Source organism: Budorcas taxicolor, chromosome 18 (assembly GCF_023091745.1).
Source record: "Budorcas taxicolor isolate Tak-1 chromosome 18, Takin1.1, whole genome shotgun sequence".
In the NCBI taxonomy this organism is placed as follows: Eukaryota; Metazoa; Chordata; class Mammalia; order Artiodactyla; family Bovidae; genus Budorcas; species Budorcas taxicolor.
This window is the reverse complement of record NC_068927.1, coordinates 9,677,473-9,697,267: the sequence shown is the minus strand read 5'-3', so window position 1 is coordinate 9,697,267 and position 19,795 is coordinate 9,677,473. Positions and strand designations below refer to the sequence as shown.

Sequence of the window (19,795 nt, the reverse complement as noted above, 5' to 3'; positions counted from 1 at the left end):
TACATACATACATATTTTTTTCAGTTTCTTTTCCTTTACAGGTTATTGCAAAATACTGACTAGAGTTCTATACTGTGCTATGCTGCAGGTCCATATTGTTGATCTATTTCATATGCAGGAGTGGTATACGTTGGTCCCAAACTCTTAATTCATCCCCCCTTCTCTCCCCTTTGGTAACCATAAGTTTGTTTTCTATCTCTGTGGATCTCTTTCTGCTTTGTAAATAAGTTCGTTTATACCTTTACCTTTTAGATTCCACATATAAGCCACATCATTTGACCTTTGTTTTCCTCTAACACATAATCTTAGTACAATGACCAAAGCTAAGAAATAAAGACTGGCACAACACTAGTAAGTTTATTCAGATTTAAGCAGCTTTCCCCCTAATGTCCTTTCTCTGTTCTGGGACCCAACCCAGGGTTCCAAACTGCACTTAGCTATTGTGGCCCTAACCTGCGACTCTCCCTCAATCTTTCTTCACCTTTCGAGACCTGACGCTTTGGTGAGCCCTGGTCAATTATTTTGTACAGTGTCCCTGAACTTGAACTGCATTTCTTATGACTAGACTGAGGTTGAGCGTTTCTGGCAGGGACACTACGAGAGCGACACTGTGTCCTTCACATCAGGGAGAACACGATGTCAACGTGTTGTTGCTGCTGACCTTAACCATGGCCACCTGGTTAGGTGATGTTTGTTGGGTTTCTCCACTGTAAGTTACCATTTTCCCTTTTGTAATTAATAAGAACATTGGAGGAGCTAATACGAGAACATGCAAATATCCTTTTTCTCCTCAAACTCTTGCCCACTAATTTTAGTTGCCAGTGGTAGCTCTTGCCGGCAACATTAACGTGGTGTTCAACTGACAGCTTCTTATTCTCTTATCCCTTTCTTCTACATTTACTAATTGAGCTTCTTCTATAAGAAAGAACTGTCTCTTCTCCCCCATTTATTTATTTATCCATCCTCAGATACATCAGTGTTTCTTTATTCTATGGATTACAATCCAATGTTATTGTTATTCATTTTCTTACTCAAATCGTTCCAGCTTTGGCCATCAAGACTTCTTTCAGGGCAGCTCCATGCTCCTGCTAAAAGCCTCTATGTTCTTTTGAGCCCTCCTGACTTGCTGGCACAAATACTCCAGGCACACAGTCTATTTTTCCTGCCCCAGTGCCAGAATCAAGCACATCCCCAAAGACACTGGAGTTTCGAACATTATCTAATTACATTCTAGAAACATCACTCTGGCGGCAGCTTTGGGAGACAGGTGGAGCCTGAGCATAGAGGCAGACAGGCCAGCAGGGAGCCTGCCACAACTCAGCAACAGTGGAAGCTCGAACCCAAGTGGCGGCGACGGCAGAGAGGAGACGGCTTTCAGAGACCTGAGAGGATGAAACGACAGGCCTTGGCGTTAACTTGACGCTGAAGGGAAAGGGAGGAGGTGGCCTCCCCGAGGAGTCCCCGGGTCCTGCTGAGAGCCTGGTAGGACAGCAGCCATCACGGCAGATGAAGGACCACCTGCCTGGGGGCAGAGGGAGCGGGCAGGGCCGGGCTTGGGGTGGCCGTGCGGCTGGCCATCAGATGGACGTGCTTGGGGCTCAGCCAGAGGGGGAGATACGACCGCGGCGGGGAGAGGGCAGGCCGAGGACACAGCCGGTGCCGCACCACGTCTGGGGACAGACGGGGGACCAGGAAAGGAGAAGGCGGAATGGGACGAGAGCTGTCGACAGCACGATAAACCAAGCATGGCAGACAGAGCAGACAGGTCGAGGAGGACAGGCACTTCGCAGTTTTCACTTAAGTCAGAAAGAGAAAGAAATGCCCTAAGGTGTCAGTTATACGCGGACTCTGAAATACGCACACGCGAAGCTCTCTATGAAACGGAAACAGTTAGAGACACAGAGAACCGACTGCTGGTGGCCGGGGCGGGGGCCGGGAGCGTGGAGTGCGCGGCGGGGGCTAGCGGACGAGCGGCGGGCACACAGCAAGGCCCCGCGGCACAGCACGGGGGACTCCACTCACCGCCCCAGGAGAAACCACAATGAAAAAGAACGTGTGCGTATGTGTAGCTGAATCACTCCGCTGTACGGCAGAAATTAATACAACACTGTAAATCAACTCTAAAAAAAATTTATTTTTTACCCGATTTGGCCATTATATTTAGCAGTTTTTAGAAGAACAGTTTTAATGGAGTGAGAAGACATGCGCCTACAGGCAGAGGGGAGCAGGAGGTGAGACCAAGGACGAGATACACACACGCTGCCTTCACAGACTGTTGGCACAAAGTCAAGACAATCGTGCACTTGTTGGAAGAGGACGCAGAGTGTGTTTGCTTTTATGAGATGCATTTATTTAACATTCGTGCACTGCCTATGTTCTGGGTGCTGGAAAGGGCTTCAGCATACGTTTATGCTCAGGAAAAGGAGCCAGAAAGGAATGAAAATTATTACCATTTTTTTTTTAAGGACAAGGAAAAGGATACACTACAGAATGTCCTAGAAGGAAGAGATGAATATGGGGCAGGAGGAGAGCAGGCGAGAGCGCGCCAGGGAAAACTAAGCTTGACTGTCAGCCTCTGCTCTCTGAAGACTGGCACGCAGATCATCACGCGACATGTAAACGGCACTAAAGACGATCTCCGGAGTGAAAGACTTCATAGCCAAATTTTAAAAAGTCAGACACTCTAGGTCACGGCTGACACAATGCAAACCACAGCCTGTTTTTGTATGCCCTTTCAACTAAACATGGTTTTTTTAAAAAAATATTTTAAAAGATTGTTGTTGAAACAAGAAACAAAGAATATGTGACCGAGATTGGATACAGACTGGAAAGCCTAAAATATTTCTGACCCTTTAGAGAACAGTTTGCCAAACCCTGCTCTAAATGTTTTCACAATAGCAAACATATGACATTTGAAAATTCAGCCTAACAAAATAGTAATGATATGTAACACAGCAATAACTTTGAGAAACAATCTGGAAAAGTGACAAGGCAATGGCAATAAATCTAAAGGAAAAAAAAAATCAGATACATACTGTCAGGGTCTTGATAGGATAGTCCAGTCTTCCTGGACAGTAATCTGGTCTCATATAACAAGAACAAATCTGTTCTATCTTCAGATACAGATATGCCTGGGACAAAGTCCCTACAGTGGGTTTACCCACAAAAAATACAAGAAAAAAGAACCAAGAATTTTGTTTTGTTTTGTTTCTAACTTGTTTAGTGCTACTATTCAGGAGGAAAAAAAAAGGAGCTGAAAATTAAAAGGTCAAAGGGGAATGATGAAGCAAATTAGATGGAACAGCAATGATGTCATAACAAATAACTATTAAAAATGATTACGGGCATTACCTTGAGATATTAGAGGGATACAAAATGACTTCAAATGAAAAGATGAATCAGAAATTACATATATATGTGTGTGTATATATACAGAGAAATTGCAACCGTGACAATATATTAGTGCACTGTTCAGAACCGGAACTCTGGGAGACGTAAATAACTGAACTCTGATGTGGTTTCCCATAAAACCTTTTGTATAAAAAAAAAAGATTCTTAAAATGTAAATCCAGTTCTTATATGTTTCCAAGTAAAGCAGTCAATAAAAATTCACCTTTTAAAAGACAAGGTTTGAAAATGCATGTTAAAATTTTAAGACGAGTTCAAAGACAGAACATGACGCAGCAACTTGAGAAGCAGAAAATTCTTCTAGGATGAAACAAACCTGATTCCTTGTTCTGGTCACACCCTGGCCTTCTAGAAATAAAAGAAAGACATTCATGCCTTAACCTGTCAAACAGTTCCAGATTTTCTACTCAGGTAGGATTTTTCAGGTGCTGCTTAAAAGAGCCTCCTCCTGTAACCTTAAGAGCCCATGGAAATGGCCATTTCAAGAGGAAGCCCCTTTGGTCTGGGGGCACTCTTTTTTGTTTTTGGCTGCACCACATGGCTCATGGGATCTTAGTTCCTGACCAGGGATCGAACTCACAGCCCCTGTGTTGGAAGCGCGGAGTCTTAACCACTGGACCACTGGGGAGGTTCTCGGGGGCACTCTCACAAGCCTTCTCTAATTAAAAAACTGGCGGATCTGGTTCTTCTTTGCTGTCGCAAAGAAATGGCACTGAATACTACCGAAATTTCTTATCACAGAAGTAGGTCCGTATTTCTCCTCGCTTTCTACTCCCTCTTCTCATAGAGTCAGAAGGAAGATCTACCTTTTCCAAGGCAAAATGGGACTCCCGATTTAAATTCAAAGGAGAAGTAAGAATTTCTATGAATGTATTTTCATGTCTTTGTATTCTTCCTTTCAAAGCAGTTCAAACCAAAGCATTACACGGTGCTGAAAAACTTTTCTTTTTTTTTTTTTAAAGATAGTGGGAGTAGGAAAACAAAAACCCACTACGGCCTGAAATACAACCCCACCCCAACCCCACACCCCGCCACTGCCCTTTCAAGTCCGTTTAATAAATGAGAGACAGCTCATTTTCTGTCTGATGGCTTTCACTTCAGCATCTCAAAATGCTCTTTCTGTTTCTGGCGCCGCCTTCATTTATAATCTGTTATAAACTTCTCTAAAAAACCTGAAGCCGAAAAAGCCTTCCAAAACGTTGTCATGGGAACGAATGCTTCTCTATTAATTCTCTGGTCATGTTGTGACAAAAGGTCTCTCTCTGGAGCTACTACTTTTGAAGCAAGAATTTGGTTCCTGCTCCCAGGTTTCTTGGCACCAGAAATGGGACTTTGTTGAGCTTGGCTGCGCCATCTAAAGCGGAACAAAATTCAAGACTCTGTTCTGGGTTAAAATCTGTCCTAAAATGGTTTATTCTGCCCCTCTCCCCAAGTCCTCGATACACGTTCAGCTATACAGTAAAACGCCTCGGCCAAAAGCTTCACCTCACTTCCAAGTAAGACGCAGCATCCTGAACTCTCATCCCCTACTTCCTCATCAGCACTTAGACTGCAGGCAACTCAATTCTCTTACCTACAGACTTCCTAATGGATCAGTGCCTCTGGCCCGGGAGGTGAAAGACGCTTTAAGAGCGCCCAGTCCATCTGTCTGTCCTGTTTCTCCTTACTGAATAAGAGAGTCACACGTGTCACTGAAGGTACACACCATCCACCACAAAGAAGCCTGTGGGAGGCAGTGATTGTTGGGCAGAACAGGAAAAACATTACACAAGAAGGGATACTGGGTCCTGAAGGACGAAAAGGAATAAAAAGCAGGAGGTTAAAAGGGGCGGAGATGAGAAACGCATACATTCAGATACGTGTCACCCTCTGTAGAATTTTCAACAACTGAAAGAGCCTAATTAAAGTGGTTCCAGAGCAATGCTACCTTGAATTGGACACCTCAGAGATAGGTCGTAGTCTTCCCCATTCTTCACAGGCAGTGGGCTCAAAACCTGTTAGCTCTTCCTTCTTCCTTCAGCCTAACTCCCGCATCCAAACAGCAGGTGGTTGATTTCTCCCGTAACGGCTACCTCAGCCACGACTGACACCGGGGCCCGGGTGCTGACCCGATTCAGGCAGCAGCTCTGGTCCCCCTGTGGCCCTGGGAACAAACCCCCACCGAGCTGCCTTCTCAGAGCACAGCCCCGTCTCCATTACTGGTGTGATACTGGTGAATGACTGAGTGAAACTCTAGATGAACTGGCCGGGCACTGGAGAATACCATCCCGATCGGCCGTCCACCCGCACTTCCCACCACTCCAGTCCAGCCCCCAGTCCAGCCCGCGCGGCGTGCTTACCATCGTGAGCACACACCTGAGCCCCTGCACGCACACCTGTGCTAACCTGGACCCTTCTCTTTGCCGCTCTCTTCACCTGCCCCACCCAGCCCTCTACCTCTGACTCATGCCCAAGGCCAGGCTTCACTGTTTCCTCCTTGGCACCTTAAGGGTCAAGCAAGCAGCCCCTCCTCCTTGGAACGCCTGTGGCTGGAAGTGTCTGTACCAATGAAACAGCCTCGGTTCCACACTTGGTTCTTTCACACCTGAGCTGAAGTCTCCCGAGGACGGAGCCTGTACTTGACAGAGTCTTTGAAAGCTGTCCTTCATATGCCCAGTAAGTGACAACCAGTGTTGTTCACTGATGAAGAGGACGTGAACCTGGGCTCTCCTGGCTCTTCCCTTTTCCTCACCAAGTCCTACTGCTCATCCCTCTACTCCAGCCACGCCAGCTCCACTGATGAACCCAAGCTCAGGGAACTCCTATCTCCTGTCTGAACCATTCTCAGTTCAGTTCAGTCGCACATTCGTGTCTAAGTCTTTGAGACCCTGTGGACTGCAGCATACCAGGCTTCCCTGTCCATCACCAACTCCTGACGTTTGCTCAAACTCATGTCCATCAAGTCAGTGATGCCATCCAACCATCTCATCCTCGGTCGTCCCCTTCTCCTCCTGCCTTTAATCTTTCTCAGCATCAGGGTCTTTTCCAATGAGTCAGTTCTTCACGTCAGGTGGCCAAAGTATTGGAGTTTCAGCTTCAGCATCAGTCCTTCCAATGAATTTTCAGGACTGATTTCCTTTAAGATTGACTGGTTTGACCTCCTTGCAGTCCAAGGGACTCTCAAGAGTCTTTCCCAACAGCACAATTTGAAAGCATCAATTCTTTGGCACTCAGCCTTCTTTATGGTCCAATTCTCACATCCATACATGACTACTGAAAAAACCATAGCTTTGACTAGATGGACCTCTGTCGGCAAACTAATGTCTCTGCTTTTTAATATGCTGTTTAGGTTAGTCACAGCTTTTCTTCCAAGGAGTAAGCGTCTTTTAATTTCATGGCTGTAGTCACCATCTGCAGTGATTTTGGAGCCCAAGAACATAAAGTCTGTCACTGTTTCCATTGTTTCTCCATCTATTTGCCACGAAGTGATTAAACACAAGCTGGAATCAAGATTGCCGGGAGAAATATCAATAACCTCAGATATGCAGATAATACCACCCTTATGGCAGAAAGTGAAGAGGAGCTAAAAAGCCTCTTGATGAAAGTGAAAGAGGAGAGCAAAAAAGTTGGCTTAAAGCTCAACATTCAGAAAACGAAGATCATGGCATCCGGTCCCATCACTTCATGGGAAATAGATGGGGAAACAGTGGCAACAGTGTCAGACTTTATTTTTTGGGGCTCCAAAATCACTGCAGATGGTGACTGCAGCCATGAAATTAAAAGACGCTTACTCCTTGGAAGAAAAGTTATGACCAACCTAGATAGTATATTCAAAAGCAGAGACATTACTTTGCCGACTAAGGTCCGTCTAGTCAAGGCTACGGTTTTTCCTGTGGTCATGTATGGATGTGAGAGTTGGACTGTGAAGAAGGCTGAGCGCTGAAGAATTGATGCGTTTGAACTGTGGTGTTGGAGAAGACTCTTGAGAGTCCCTTGGACTGCAAGGAGATCCAACCAGTCCATTCTGAAGGAGATCAGCCCTGGGATTTCTTTGGAAGGAATGATGCTAAAGCTGAAGCTCCAGTACTTTGGCCACCTCATGTGAAGAGTTGACTCATTGGAAAAGACTTTGATGCTGGGAGGGATTGGGAGCAGGAGGAGAAGGGGACGACCGAGGATGAGATGGCTGGATGACATCACGGACTCGATGGACCCAAGTCTTAGTGAACTCCGGGAGATGGTGATGAACAGGGAGGCCTGGCGTGCTGCAATTCATGGGGTCGCAAAGAGTCGGACACAACTGAGCGACTGAACTGAACTGATGGGACCAGATGCCATGATCTTTGTTTTTTGAATGTTGAGTTTTAAGTCAGCTTTTTCACTCTCCTCTTTCACTTTCATCAAGAGGCTCTTTAGTTCTTCACTTTCTGCCATAAGGGTGGTATCATCTGTGTATCTGAAATGCATATTTGATTGCGTATTCTCCCAGCAATCTTGATTCCAGCTTGTGCTTCATCCAGCCCAGCAATTTGCATGATGAACCATTCTAGCACCCTCCAAAATGCCTCTCATCAACAGCTGACCTAAACTCTTCTGATAAAATCTAAACTATCTCACACAGACTAAACTATATTGGAAAAAAAAGGTTTGTGGTCCCTTTCCTGTATCTGCCACCTGCCCAGCCAGCTCCCAACATACAGCTCTCCGGGAAGTGTTCCAGTGGGAGCTGGGCCTTGGGGGGAGCAGTGTGCACGCCACTCTGAACTCAGGGCTACGAGGCCCTGCCGCCCCAATCTGGATTCCTGCAGCTCCACCAGCTGCGCATCATCTCCTCGGGCTGGCATTCCAGTCCAACCTTGAATCGGATCACAGCACTTCGGATCCCTGTGCTCTCTCCCTGTGGCCCCCAGCTCTGTTCACACCGACTCTCCCTCCTCCACACGCCCTCCAGATCTCAGGTTAGACAGCTCTTCCTCAGAGTGATGGTCCCCCACCCGGTCCACCCCTCACATCTCTCTGTAACGAGATCTCTTCACTGTCTGCCTCGCCAGCCGAATTCCACGGATCCAGAGCCCTGGAGGCCCAGGGCATGGCAACACCGTGCATAAATGCAATGCTCAAGAAAAGTTTAATGAATGATCAAGCGTTTAGGAAAACTTTGACCAAGGATCTACATTCTCTACTTAAAAACAGCTGTTTCTATAAATGTAATGAATGGGGGTTACGAACACAGTAGCGAATGATTAGATGAGTCATTTAAGTATACTTTTAGAGCAGACTTTCAGAAGTAACTCTTCTGAAAATAAAATCAATCTCTTCCTTTTCCATTCTTGAAATTCTGGTACTACCACAATATCGTAAAATACCACACAATATCGTGAAAAATTAAGTGAACATCAAAGATAACTTAACACTAGTTAGTTTTATGTTTCTTTCCTTTACTGGCCCCCCAGAGGTGGGAAAAATAAGTTGAGTGATTTCAAGCTCCACGTGGTCAGTCTCAGTTTTGACACTGTTTGTGGGAGATCACTGAATATACAGTCAAATGGCACCCAGCACACGAGACAGTGGAGCCTGGGAAGGCGAAATGTCCCATAAACCCTGAATTGCAAGCTCCTGCCAATCCCCCACTCTCCACCCAGCACCCAGTTGTGGATACCCAGGGTCTCTGATGTATTTTTTGAATGAATGTCTATCTCTAATTAGTCAACACTAGTTATATAAGGTCTCTTTATAGGGAACTCTGATGAATTAATACACAGCACATCTCAATGATTTTAGACAATGCTAATTCTTGAACTGGACTTTATCACTGGTGAGCACAAGCTCACAAGCACATGGGTTAAAGGGTGATGACATTTCTAAAGAATGTACTGACTGCTGTGATGGTGATGTCCATTTTCCTAACTCCCCTTCCTATCAATAGGTAAAAAGACCAGGAAGTAAGGAAGCAGAGCCTCTCCTTTGCTTTTGCTCCACTGCAGGAGTGAGAGAAACGAGAATCCTGGTGTGTCTGCAAGCAGCAGGCCTCATTCCTTTCAGGCAAAGGCAGCTCTGTTCACATGGGGCACCAGTGTTAAGGAGGCAGGCAGGAAAATAAACGTAAGGACCAACCAACCAACCACCTGTAGGAAGTCTCTAATCTGTGAGGGTAAGTCTGAACTTCCCACATCAGCTGGAGCACAGGAGGAGGAAAAGCTGGACGGGTGTGGGAAACTCTTCCCATGACTAACAGATGAAACATTCAAGACAACGATGGCTTCTGCTGGCCTCCAACTCACATCCCTGAAGCAGAAGTGGGCTCTAGCAAGGAGACAGCAGCAAACAGTGATGACTGACTTTACTTTCTAAGGATTTTCTTGTTCTTCCCAATCCCACCTCCTTACACGGCCAGCCACTCACAGTGAAATGGGCTCAAAGTGGTAGATGAGATGCAGACCAAACTTACACCTTAAATGTGAGGTTTCTCCAATTCAGAGAACTGACTGATATGAACAATTCAAGTGACAAAGGTCTGAAAATATTTTGAGCTCAATAATACATGACAATTTAGAATTATTCAGAGGCAGAGGCACTTGGTTACTGATGAATGTGAATGTGACTATAAAACTATGTTTTACAATATTTCTACTCATGTTAACACAAAAATTGCAAGTGCCAAATGAACTTTAAAAAGAATCACAAAATACTTATGAGCAAAAATGTACATTTAAAGTTCTATATCCATTAGCACATTAACTGTAAAAAGAAAAACAAAGCACATTGTATTGGTCTATACCCCATTACAACAGTCTATTTTTAAAAACCAGTCTTCCCCACTTCCACCTGATATGTGCTGCCTCTTAAAGCTTTATTGCCTGAAGGCCAACTCTTTTATCTAACAAAATATTTCCCTGAGATCTTATTTTCCCTGAGTATCCTATTTTCCTAAAGTCTCTGAAAAGAAGGTAAAAAAATTACAATTTATTCCCATAGAGAATTGAAAGCAGCAAACATTAGACCATCGTTCTACGGTGAAGACATTCTTTGGCAATAAATGCTTAGGGAGACAACTTCAGTCTCTGCTCTTCTGAGCACAGGGGTCAGCAACTCAAGCTGAGCAATGAAGGACATTTAGAAGGACACACCACCTTCACCCTCCACACAGCTGTGGTTGCCAGCTTTACTAGAGCCTTTGATTGCCTTCCTTCTTTGGACCCATCATGTTTTAGGAGACAGATGACCCATGTGAAGCACTCAGAATTCAAGGTTGCAACCGTAACCTGCCCCTTGTCACACTCACACCCCTGCATCTCCACCCTTAACCTAGAATTCCAACTTACAAATTATTCATTTATATCATAGCTCGAGCATACAAAATGATAGACTTGTGTTCTTCCAAACGATGATGCCACTCCCCAAAGGACTCAGAAGCAAAACGACTCCTTATTTGTCCTAATTATGTTTTCTTTATGGAATATAAATAGAGTTTAAGCCTCACTTTGATATCATGAGACAGACTGATTAACAGTTTAAACAATAGATAAGGTGGTTTTATAATCTGGATGCTTGATCTATATTATCCTTGGACAGCAAGGAGATCAAACCGGTCAATCCTAAAGAAAATCAACACTGACTATTCAATGGAAGGACTTGCTGCTGAAGCTGAAGCTCCAATACTTTGGCCACCTGATGCAAAGACCCAACTCACTGGAAAAGATCCTGCTGCTGGGAAAGACTGAAGGCAGACAGAGAAGGGGGGCAGCAGAGGATGAGATGGTTGGATGGCATCACCATCACCCACGGACACGGATCTGAATAAAGTCCAGGAGATCGCGGAGGACAACGGAGCGTGGCACGCTGCAGTCCACGGGCGGCACAGAGTCAGACACCACTTAGCAACTGAACACCAACCAATCTGCAAAGCCAGAATTCCTATGTGGAAAAGCACTTCGCTCAACTCTCTAAATTATATAATAAAAATCACTTTAAGAACACTGAAGAGAACTTGCAGAGGAAAATGCCAACTGGAAGAAGAGGCAGAAGTCAGAGGGCGCAGGTAAGACAGGGAGAGCTTCCCAGCCGGCATTCAGTGGAGCTGAGGTTCAAGACGCACCTCTGTCACACTGCTTTTTGCTCAAAGTAACAAGCCCTGGGAAAGCTATACAGTAAGTCTAAACATTCAACACTTCACTTAATGTTAGATCCCTTAGTCCAACAAGAATTTTACTGATCTGTTTCATCATTTGAAACCTTCCGAGAACCTGTCCAGAATTAGAGCTTTTACTGCTACTAAGAGTGGCAACCGCTGCCTTGTATAAATAAACGTGTGTCTTTCAGCTGAAATGAGTGATCTACGTTAAACTTAGGGCTCCAACTCACAAGCTCTTGGTTTTCTTAGGAGCCCTGGGAAAATCTTTCTTTGATCTTCTGAAAGAGAACATGCTTCAATATTGGTTTTGGAAAACCTCACATTAAGAACAGGGTTCAATCCAATACTAAAGGAAGAAGAGGACGAGGAGGGAGAAGGGGGGAGGGGAGGGGAAGGAGAGGAGGGAGAGAATGGAGACGATCATTTTGAGGCATGTGACTGTAAGCTGTTCAGGGCAGCTTTCACCTTTTTAAGCAGTTGTTAGGGATGCCTTACAGTAAACGGATGGAAACAAACAAGGCCAAACACGGCCTAGATCCATTAATAAGACAGTCAAGCCCAGTGTATTTTCCATCACCACCAGAGCGCAGCATGAGTAGGTACAGTTGATTTAAAGATTGCTCAGGACTCAGTAAGCATCTCAGAACCTGGAGTTTCCAGCTGAACCTGTGAGGACTAAGACACCGAACAGCTTACAATCACTATGCAAAACCCTTAAGATAATCATTCATGAGCTGCTTTGAGGAAACCAAGAACTCAAGTGCAAGTGAAAGAAGAGAGACTTCAGGACTGAAAGCTTGCTCTGCACACAGCAGACAAAACTAACAGACATCAGTGCTCAGAAACTAAAGGGCGGGTTTCAAGTACCCAAGGAAAGGATGACAACAATTTCTACATTACCACGAAACTTGGACTCCCACAAAGATCATCATATTAGTCTCGTTAAGAAGTTTCATCAGCATCATCTATGAGTCAAATTTTAGATTTAAATGGCAAAACAGGCTCATCAATAATTAGGCCTTGGAACGCATCCAAATTAACAGGATAAAATAAATGCTTGTAACAAAAGAACTCTACAGAGCTAGATTTATGCAGCAGAATATGCAACCAAGTCCTGCATGACAAGGCAAAGGGAAGGCTGTAACATCAATGTGCCACAAAATTAAAAAAAAAAAAAAATCTTTTTGGCCACATTGCATAGCATGAGGGTTCTCAGCTCCCCCATCAGGGATGGAACCTGCACCCGCTGCAGTGGAAGGTCTGAATCTTAACCACTGGACCACCAGGGAACACTACAGGCGGTCCAACGGAGCTGTAAGACGGAGACAGACCTCTGCCTCCTCACGACACAGACACACAGAGCAGAGCAAAGCCAGCCCAGAGCCCAATCAGCCTCACTTCACAGACGAGAAGACTAGACTAAGGCCCACAGGACTGTCCAAGGTGATCCAGGCTGGAGTCTAGGCCCGACGGCTCCACTCCACACCCACTAGACCAGCTTTCTCAAAACACAGGGGACAGAAATCACCATTCTTACTGTTGGCTAACTTATCACCGGGTCCAAATTCTTGGGAATCTTTTTTTCCTTTACTCTCTGGGACTAAAATCTAAGCAAACTCCTGTTCCAACAGATTCCCTAGAAAACCCAAAATTCCCCAAAGTGGATATGGGACTGGATTCTGCACAGAGCCCTGTTACACCACCACAGAGCCACAAGGCAATGCACCTGCAAATTCCTTCACAGACATCGTGCCCCAAGAGCCACAGCTCACGAAAGAGAGGAGGGCGAACTCCACACCAGATCAAGGGAACTGTGCAACTCTGCAACACTCAGGAGAAAAGGAAATTTCCTACAAGCCTCAGGGAACCTTTCCCAGAAGGTCTCATGGTTGCTGAGAAAGGAAAGGGTTGCTGTGGGTCGTCATGATAGCTCTGAATTCAATGTCATCATTCTTAAAGGTCATCAGCTACGTTTAGATTGTTTTTTTGCCAACAAACCGAAGGGAAAATGTCATTCAGGGATCCTGAGAAAGTGCTGGGCAGAGGGCACGCTGGGAAAGCAGCATCCCACGGTAAGCTGCGGGGAGTGACGAGCTCCGGGAGTCTCTGCCCGCCCTTCCTGGAGCACCTCAATCTTCAGCGGTGTGACAGATACCCCCCCTCAGCCTTCCTCCAGGTGATCATTAGGAGTTTGTTGCTGAATTTAGGTTTTCCTGGCTTTTTCCTTTTATAATGAAAATCCTCTGGTGCTAAGATGATCAGGAGGAAAAACAAATGTTAAACCAAAGATAAAGCACAGGAAAAGATTAAAACCAAGTTAGGCTAAAAGACTTTTTATACAGAGTAAAAAGCATGTCAAATGATTTGCTTCAATTCCTAGTGCCACAAAGTTGGATTGGTCCCCTTGGCTGATGATACGGAAACAATATATAGCATTGTTTCTAAGCCACACAATTTCAGAGGCCAACAACACTTGCTGCTGCTGCTAAGTCGCTTCCGTCCTGTCCGACTCCGTGAGGCCCCCCAGACGGCAGCCCACCAGGCTCCATCCCTGGGACACTTACCAAAACCAGGCAAACTGGAGACATTAAACAAAACTCAGACTACCAAATTTACAAACACCCAATCCATACATTCGGAGAAGGCAATGGCACGCCACTCCAGTACTCTCGCCTAGAAAATCTCACGGACTGAGGAGCCTGGCGGGCTGCAGTCCATGGGGTCATGAAGAGTCGGACACCACTGAGCGACTTCCCTTTCACTCTTCACTTTCATGCATTGGAGAAGGAAATGGCAACCCACTCCAGGGTTCTTGCCTGGAGAATCCCAGGGACGGGGGAGCCTGGTGGGCTGCCGTCTGGACATTAATGACATCACAGGCCTAAGTGTTTATGCTTCAAAAGGGAAAGTAAGAAACATCAAGTTCTGCTGCTGCTGCTGCTGCTGCTGCTAAGTCGCTTCAGTTGTGTCCGACTCTGTGCGACCCCACAGACTGCAGCCCGCCAGGCTTCCCCGTCCCTGGGATTCTCCGGGCAAGAACACTGGAGTGGGTTGCCATTTCCTTCTCCAATGCATGAAAGTGAAAAGTGAGAGTGAAGTCGCTCAGTCGCGTCTGACTCTAGTGACCCCATGGACTGCAGCCTACCAGGCTCCTCCGTCCATGAGATTTTCCAGGCAAAAGTACTGGAGTGGGGTGCCATTGCCTTAGAACATACAAATTCATTTTGTTTCACTGTAACTCTTTAAAGTTTCACTCAAACAAAATGGAGATATTATAAAAGCCCAATATAATCAGCATCAAAAATTAAACAGTTCGTTTCTAAATACTAATATAAATTAGTCATATTACTTTGAAGAAGCCTTGAGACTGATAATTTTAAAAGAACCCCAGGAACAAATCCACAGCTTCGATGACCAAATAAACCTACAGCAGTCAATCAGTCCCTGAAAACACACACACTGACCAATTCGTATTTACCTAGAAAACGTCAAAAATAAGTGCCCCACCTACTGTGCAAGATGGCTGAAAATAAAAATCAAAATGAGGCAGTATGTGAAAGTACTTGATAAACAAAGTCAGTAAGAGAGCTTACACAAAGACTAGTTAAACGCAAGTAATGCTATAACTTGGTATAGTAAACAAGGAGGAGACTAGGCATCACGAACCTGGAGTCTAATCCTAGTTGAGCCACTAAGTGCTAGTAACCTCACTGTAATATAAATCACTAATGCCCACCGTGTTCTATTTTTTTAATTGGAAGGTTAACAGAATTGGACTAGAGCGTTTGAAGTCCCTTTTGGCTCTGCTAGTATGATCACTAACATTTCACACCTAAATTACTACTAGTATAAACTAATATTACTAAATATTCTCATCTGTGCCACTATGTCACAAGCAGATACCCCATCTTTCCTAACTTGGCAGATATAGCAGTGGTACCTTGCCAGTGATACTTCTGGAGACCTGTGTGCAGACCTGGGAGGGGTTTAAAGCCCAATTACTTATTTCTGCACAGGCTTGGTCCAAGATTAAATGAGAGGAAGACACATTTTATCCCTCATTGATCAGACTAGTGAGCGGAAGCTGAGATGAAGTCATCTACCGACAACTCGAGAAAGAGCGAAAGCTGGGAGCAGAAAGCAGGTGCAGAGCTCTTCTCCATCAGGGACAACTGCGCGTCTGAGATGGAAATGCACCAGAACCGGTGCCCTCGTGTCCAGTCTGCTGTGGCAAAAACGAGGGCAGTCCCTGCTTCCACTCATCTGCTAACCACCAGGCACTGGTCTTTCTGCATGCCAGGGATGTGGAAATGAACAAAAGCAAAGTCCCTGGCCTCATGGAGCTCACTCTGTGGTGGGGGAAGAACCACAAAGTAAATGAGTAAAATGCAGGGTATATTATCATGCTAAGGGCTAAGGGCTAGGGAGAAAAACGAAGCATGCCAAGGGAACAGAGAGCATGTATTTGGTGATTCACGATTTTCTTTTAAGCCAGCTGGATGCCACTTACAGAACTACATGAATGCATCTAAAGTAGTTTTCCTCAGCATTTCCCCAAACAAGGAATTCTCTGTACACAGGAAGATGCTAGCCTGCTAATTCCAATTTTATATTGATTGCTCAAAAGCTCTAAACTGCCAGCCGCGAGCTATCTGTCACGTGAGCAATCTAAACCCCACACTAACATCAACTCACCCCAAGCCCACCTTGGAAATCCACAGAGTGCAGTGCAAACAGATTTTAAGAAAGAGAGCCAGGAAGAGCCAGGAGAAGTTACCAGAAATTAGTTGAAATGCTTCTGACTAGGCGTAGATGTCTCAACGCACAGGTTAAAAAGCAATCTGTGTGCCGAGGTCCGCTAGGACAAGGCATTGAGACTACAGCACACATCATTTTGCTTTTTTCCTGACCTGTCAATTCTAGTGACATTCTCTACTATTAGTCTATATTTAACCAGCTTACTGGGCAGTTTCTCCAGCTTTTAGCATTTCCCCCCTCTTTTATTATTATTATTATTTTTTTAATCCCCACCCCTCCCCCCTCTTTTATTAAAAGAGCAACTCAGTCTGCAAGAAAGTTCCTACAACATACCAGCCCCTGCAAGATGTGATACCCTTGTATGAACACTGTCCTATCCACCTTCAAATCACCTCGTTAGCTGACCTGACGAAACAGGCTGATCTTCGTTTTAAAATGCCTTCTCTAAATCGCTAAAATCTCATCATGGTCCTCGGATTGTATAACAGCATCCTGAGAATTACAGTAAGTCTTTCGAAATGTGCGACAGCTTACTGTAATGTCTGTCTATAACACACTGCCCTTCTTTTTAAACGGAGGACCCACAAGGGGTGGCAAAGCCACTTTTGCGAAGAGCCCGGGCCTGGAGTGTGGGAGTAGGGGGGTGGGAGGTGGGAGGTTGGGGGTGGGGGGGGGCGGGTTGGGCGGTCCATCCTAAGAAAAACACCCGATGGGTTTTCCCTCTGCCCACATCCGAGGGGAGGCGTGCGTTCGGCTTCTCCGTTGCAGGGGCGCTCCCTGGCCGCGTTCGCTGCGCGGGGCCCGGCCCACCGCGCGTCGATTCCGAGGCGAACGGGCCGGCAAACTTGAGCCGGGATCCGCGGGCCGGGCCCCGTGCGAGGGGGCAGGCTCTCCCCGGCGCCGCCCCGCCCTGCGCGCGGTTGCGGCCCTGGGTCCGGCCCAGCACGGCGTCTGGGGGCCTCGGAGGCCGGGCGGCGGAGACCCGAGGAGCGAGGGACGGCAAGGGGCTGGGGGGACTGCGGTTCAGGGTCCCCTCCGGGGAGCAGGGCCGGGCCCCGGGGCGGCTGTCCTGGGCGGGGGTGAGGCCCGGCGGCCGGGGCGTCTCCCGGGAGGCACGCCGAGCCGAGCGCTGACCACTGGGACCCCGGCGGCCGGCGGGGATTGGGGACCCGGGGCTCCGCGCCCCGCCCGGCTCTCCCTGCCCCTGGGCCCGGGGCTGCGCGGCCCCGCCCGGCCCCCGCCTCACCTGATGTACGGGCTGGCGGCCGCCAGGATGTTCTTTTGCACCGGGATCTCCTCCCCGTCGAGGACCAGGTGCGCGTCGCAGAAGCGGGACTCCTCCCGGAACGAGCTCAGCGCGCGCAGCAGGCGCGTGGCGTGCTGAGGGTCCGACACGGCGCTGCCCTCGGCCATCGCGGCACCCGCTCCTCCGCCCGCCCGTGGAGGCTCTGGAAGCCGCCCCGCCGGACCTCGCGAGCCGCCTGCGCTCGGCGCGCGCCCCGTCCGCTCGGCCCCGCGCTCGGCGAGGCGAGAGCCAGCCCGAGCCTCTGGAACGCGCTTGCGCCGTCCGCCCCGCGAGCGGCCGGTGCCTTTAAGGAGCCGCGGCGTTGCGTCATTTCTCCGCGACGCCCCCGCGCCCTCCCTCCGCTCTTTCTCTCTCTGTCCCGCCCTCCGTCGCCGGAGGCGGCCAATCAGAAGCCTCGTCCCCCTCCCGAACGCCCAGATCCCGGAACTGGCGCTGCCTGGGCGCGGGTCCGAGGCTGAGAGCGATCTCTGCAGCGCTGCAGCGCTGTGCGCGCGCGCCGGCGCTCTAGGGTCAAGTCCGTGGCTCTGGCGCCGTGAGTCTGAATCCGAGCCTCGGTTCCTCCGCTCACTAGCCGTGCGACCATGGGTAAGGTCCCACCCGCAGTTTGTCTTTCTGCAAGATGAAGATGATTTCTTAGGTGTTGTTGCTGGCTGATGTGAGATAACCGCACGTAGAAGAGGGCGCGCTAGGTGCAGCTTTGATTATTTACGAGAGAAAAGGCGCTTCCCAGGTAAGAGCACAGCGATCCGAGAAAGCCATCCCCGAAGAGAGCGTTTGGGTTGCGGGCCCAGGAGGGAGATGCAGCCGATGAAGCTGAAGACGTAAGCGAGACCTCTTTGGCTTACGGTCGGGAGGTTGGTCTTGATCCCATAGATGTTAGGAACCGTGATAGGGTTTTTCACGAAGATCACTCAGCTGCTGCGTGGAGAACTGGAGGATGGAATTGGATGCCAGCGGTAGAAACGTGGTTGAATATTGCCTTATTTGAGGGAAGGGACTGGTGGCCTAGATGGAAGGGTGATGATGGAGGTGGGCAGTAGCGGATGGATTTAAAAGAACAGGCAGAATTAGGAGGGGGAGGGAGTCCTGGATAATGTTCTGGATTGAGTAGCTGCGTGATGTTGGTACCTTTCAGAGAGAGACAGAAACGCTGAAGGAGTGGAAGGTAGAGAGCCCAGACAGATGTGGGCTCTGTACAGGTGTGACCAGGCTCCCCATTCAGTGAGGATCAAGGGGCTGACAGGAAGCAAATATGGGACAGCTTTGTCTACAGAGCAAGCCCTGTACTGTCAGAGATTTCTGGGAAGGCTGCTAAGGGCACATGGGAACGTGAAATGTAGCCCCCGTTTTGTCCAAACGTTAGGGACTCCACAGGCTCCTAAGGAATTAGCAGTTTTACCAGGGCCAAAGGCCCAAAGAACAGGGTCAGTATTCCAGATAGGCAGGGATAGGGTTTTCAGTGGATCAGCTTAGGTTTTTCCTTCAGCCAGCTCAAAGGCCCCAATAATGTCTGGCATCTTTATCCTGAACCAGCCAGGGGTTTGGGGTTACTGGCAGAAATCAGGGTATTTAACTCTGGTGGAGTCACTGACCAAAGAACAGATAGGGAGAAGGAAGTTACTAGAGGGCTTCCCTGGTGGCTTGGCTGGTAAATAAACAGCCTGCAATGTAGGAGACCCCGGTTGGATTCCTGGATCAGGAAGGTCCCCTGGAGAAGGGATAGGCTACCCACTCCAGTATTCTTGGACTTCCCAGGTGGCTCAGATGATAAAGAATCTGCCTGCAATAGGGAGACCTGGGTTGGGAAGATCCCCGTGGAGGAGAACATGGCAACCCACTTCAGTATTCTTGCCTGGAGAATCCCCATGGACAGAAGAGCCTGGTGGGCTACAAGTCCATGGGGTCGCAAAGAATCGGACACAACTGAGTGACTAAGCACAGTGGAAAATCCAGACATTTCTAGATCAGTATTATGGATAAAATGATTAAAACATCTAGGATTGGCTACAAAACAATATGAAGGGAAGGAGGGAAGTAGGTGGGGGTATAAATGAATCAAAGTGGCTGTGAGTTACTCCTTTTAAAGCTGGGTCATAGATACGTGGAGATTCGTTGTGCTAGTCTCCGTATTTCTTTGTATGTGGTAAAACGTTATAATACAAAGTCAACAAGATAAGTGGCTAGAGCTTATATCCTCCATAATATTTGTCCAG

General features: G+C 47.4%; 1 protein-coding gene across 1 annotated transcript in view; it reads right to left on the bottom strand.

Moving 5' to 3' along the window:
- GAN (gigaxonin) overlaps nucleotides 1-17,689 on the bottom strand; it is a 46,415-nt gene extending 28,726 nt beyond the window's left edge. The window contains exon 1 of the mRNA XM_052656465.1: nucleotides 17,523-17,689. Coding sequence (XP_052512425.1) covers nucleotides 17,523-17,689 — 167 coding nt within the window. The remainder of the gene's footprint in view (nucleotides 1-17,522) is intronic.
- Nucleotides 17,690-19,795: the final 2,106 nt, after the last annotated feature.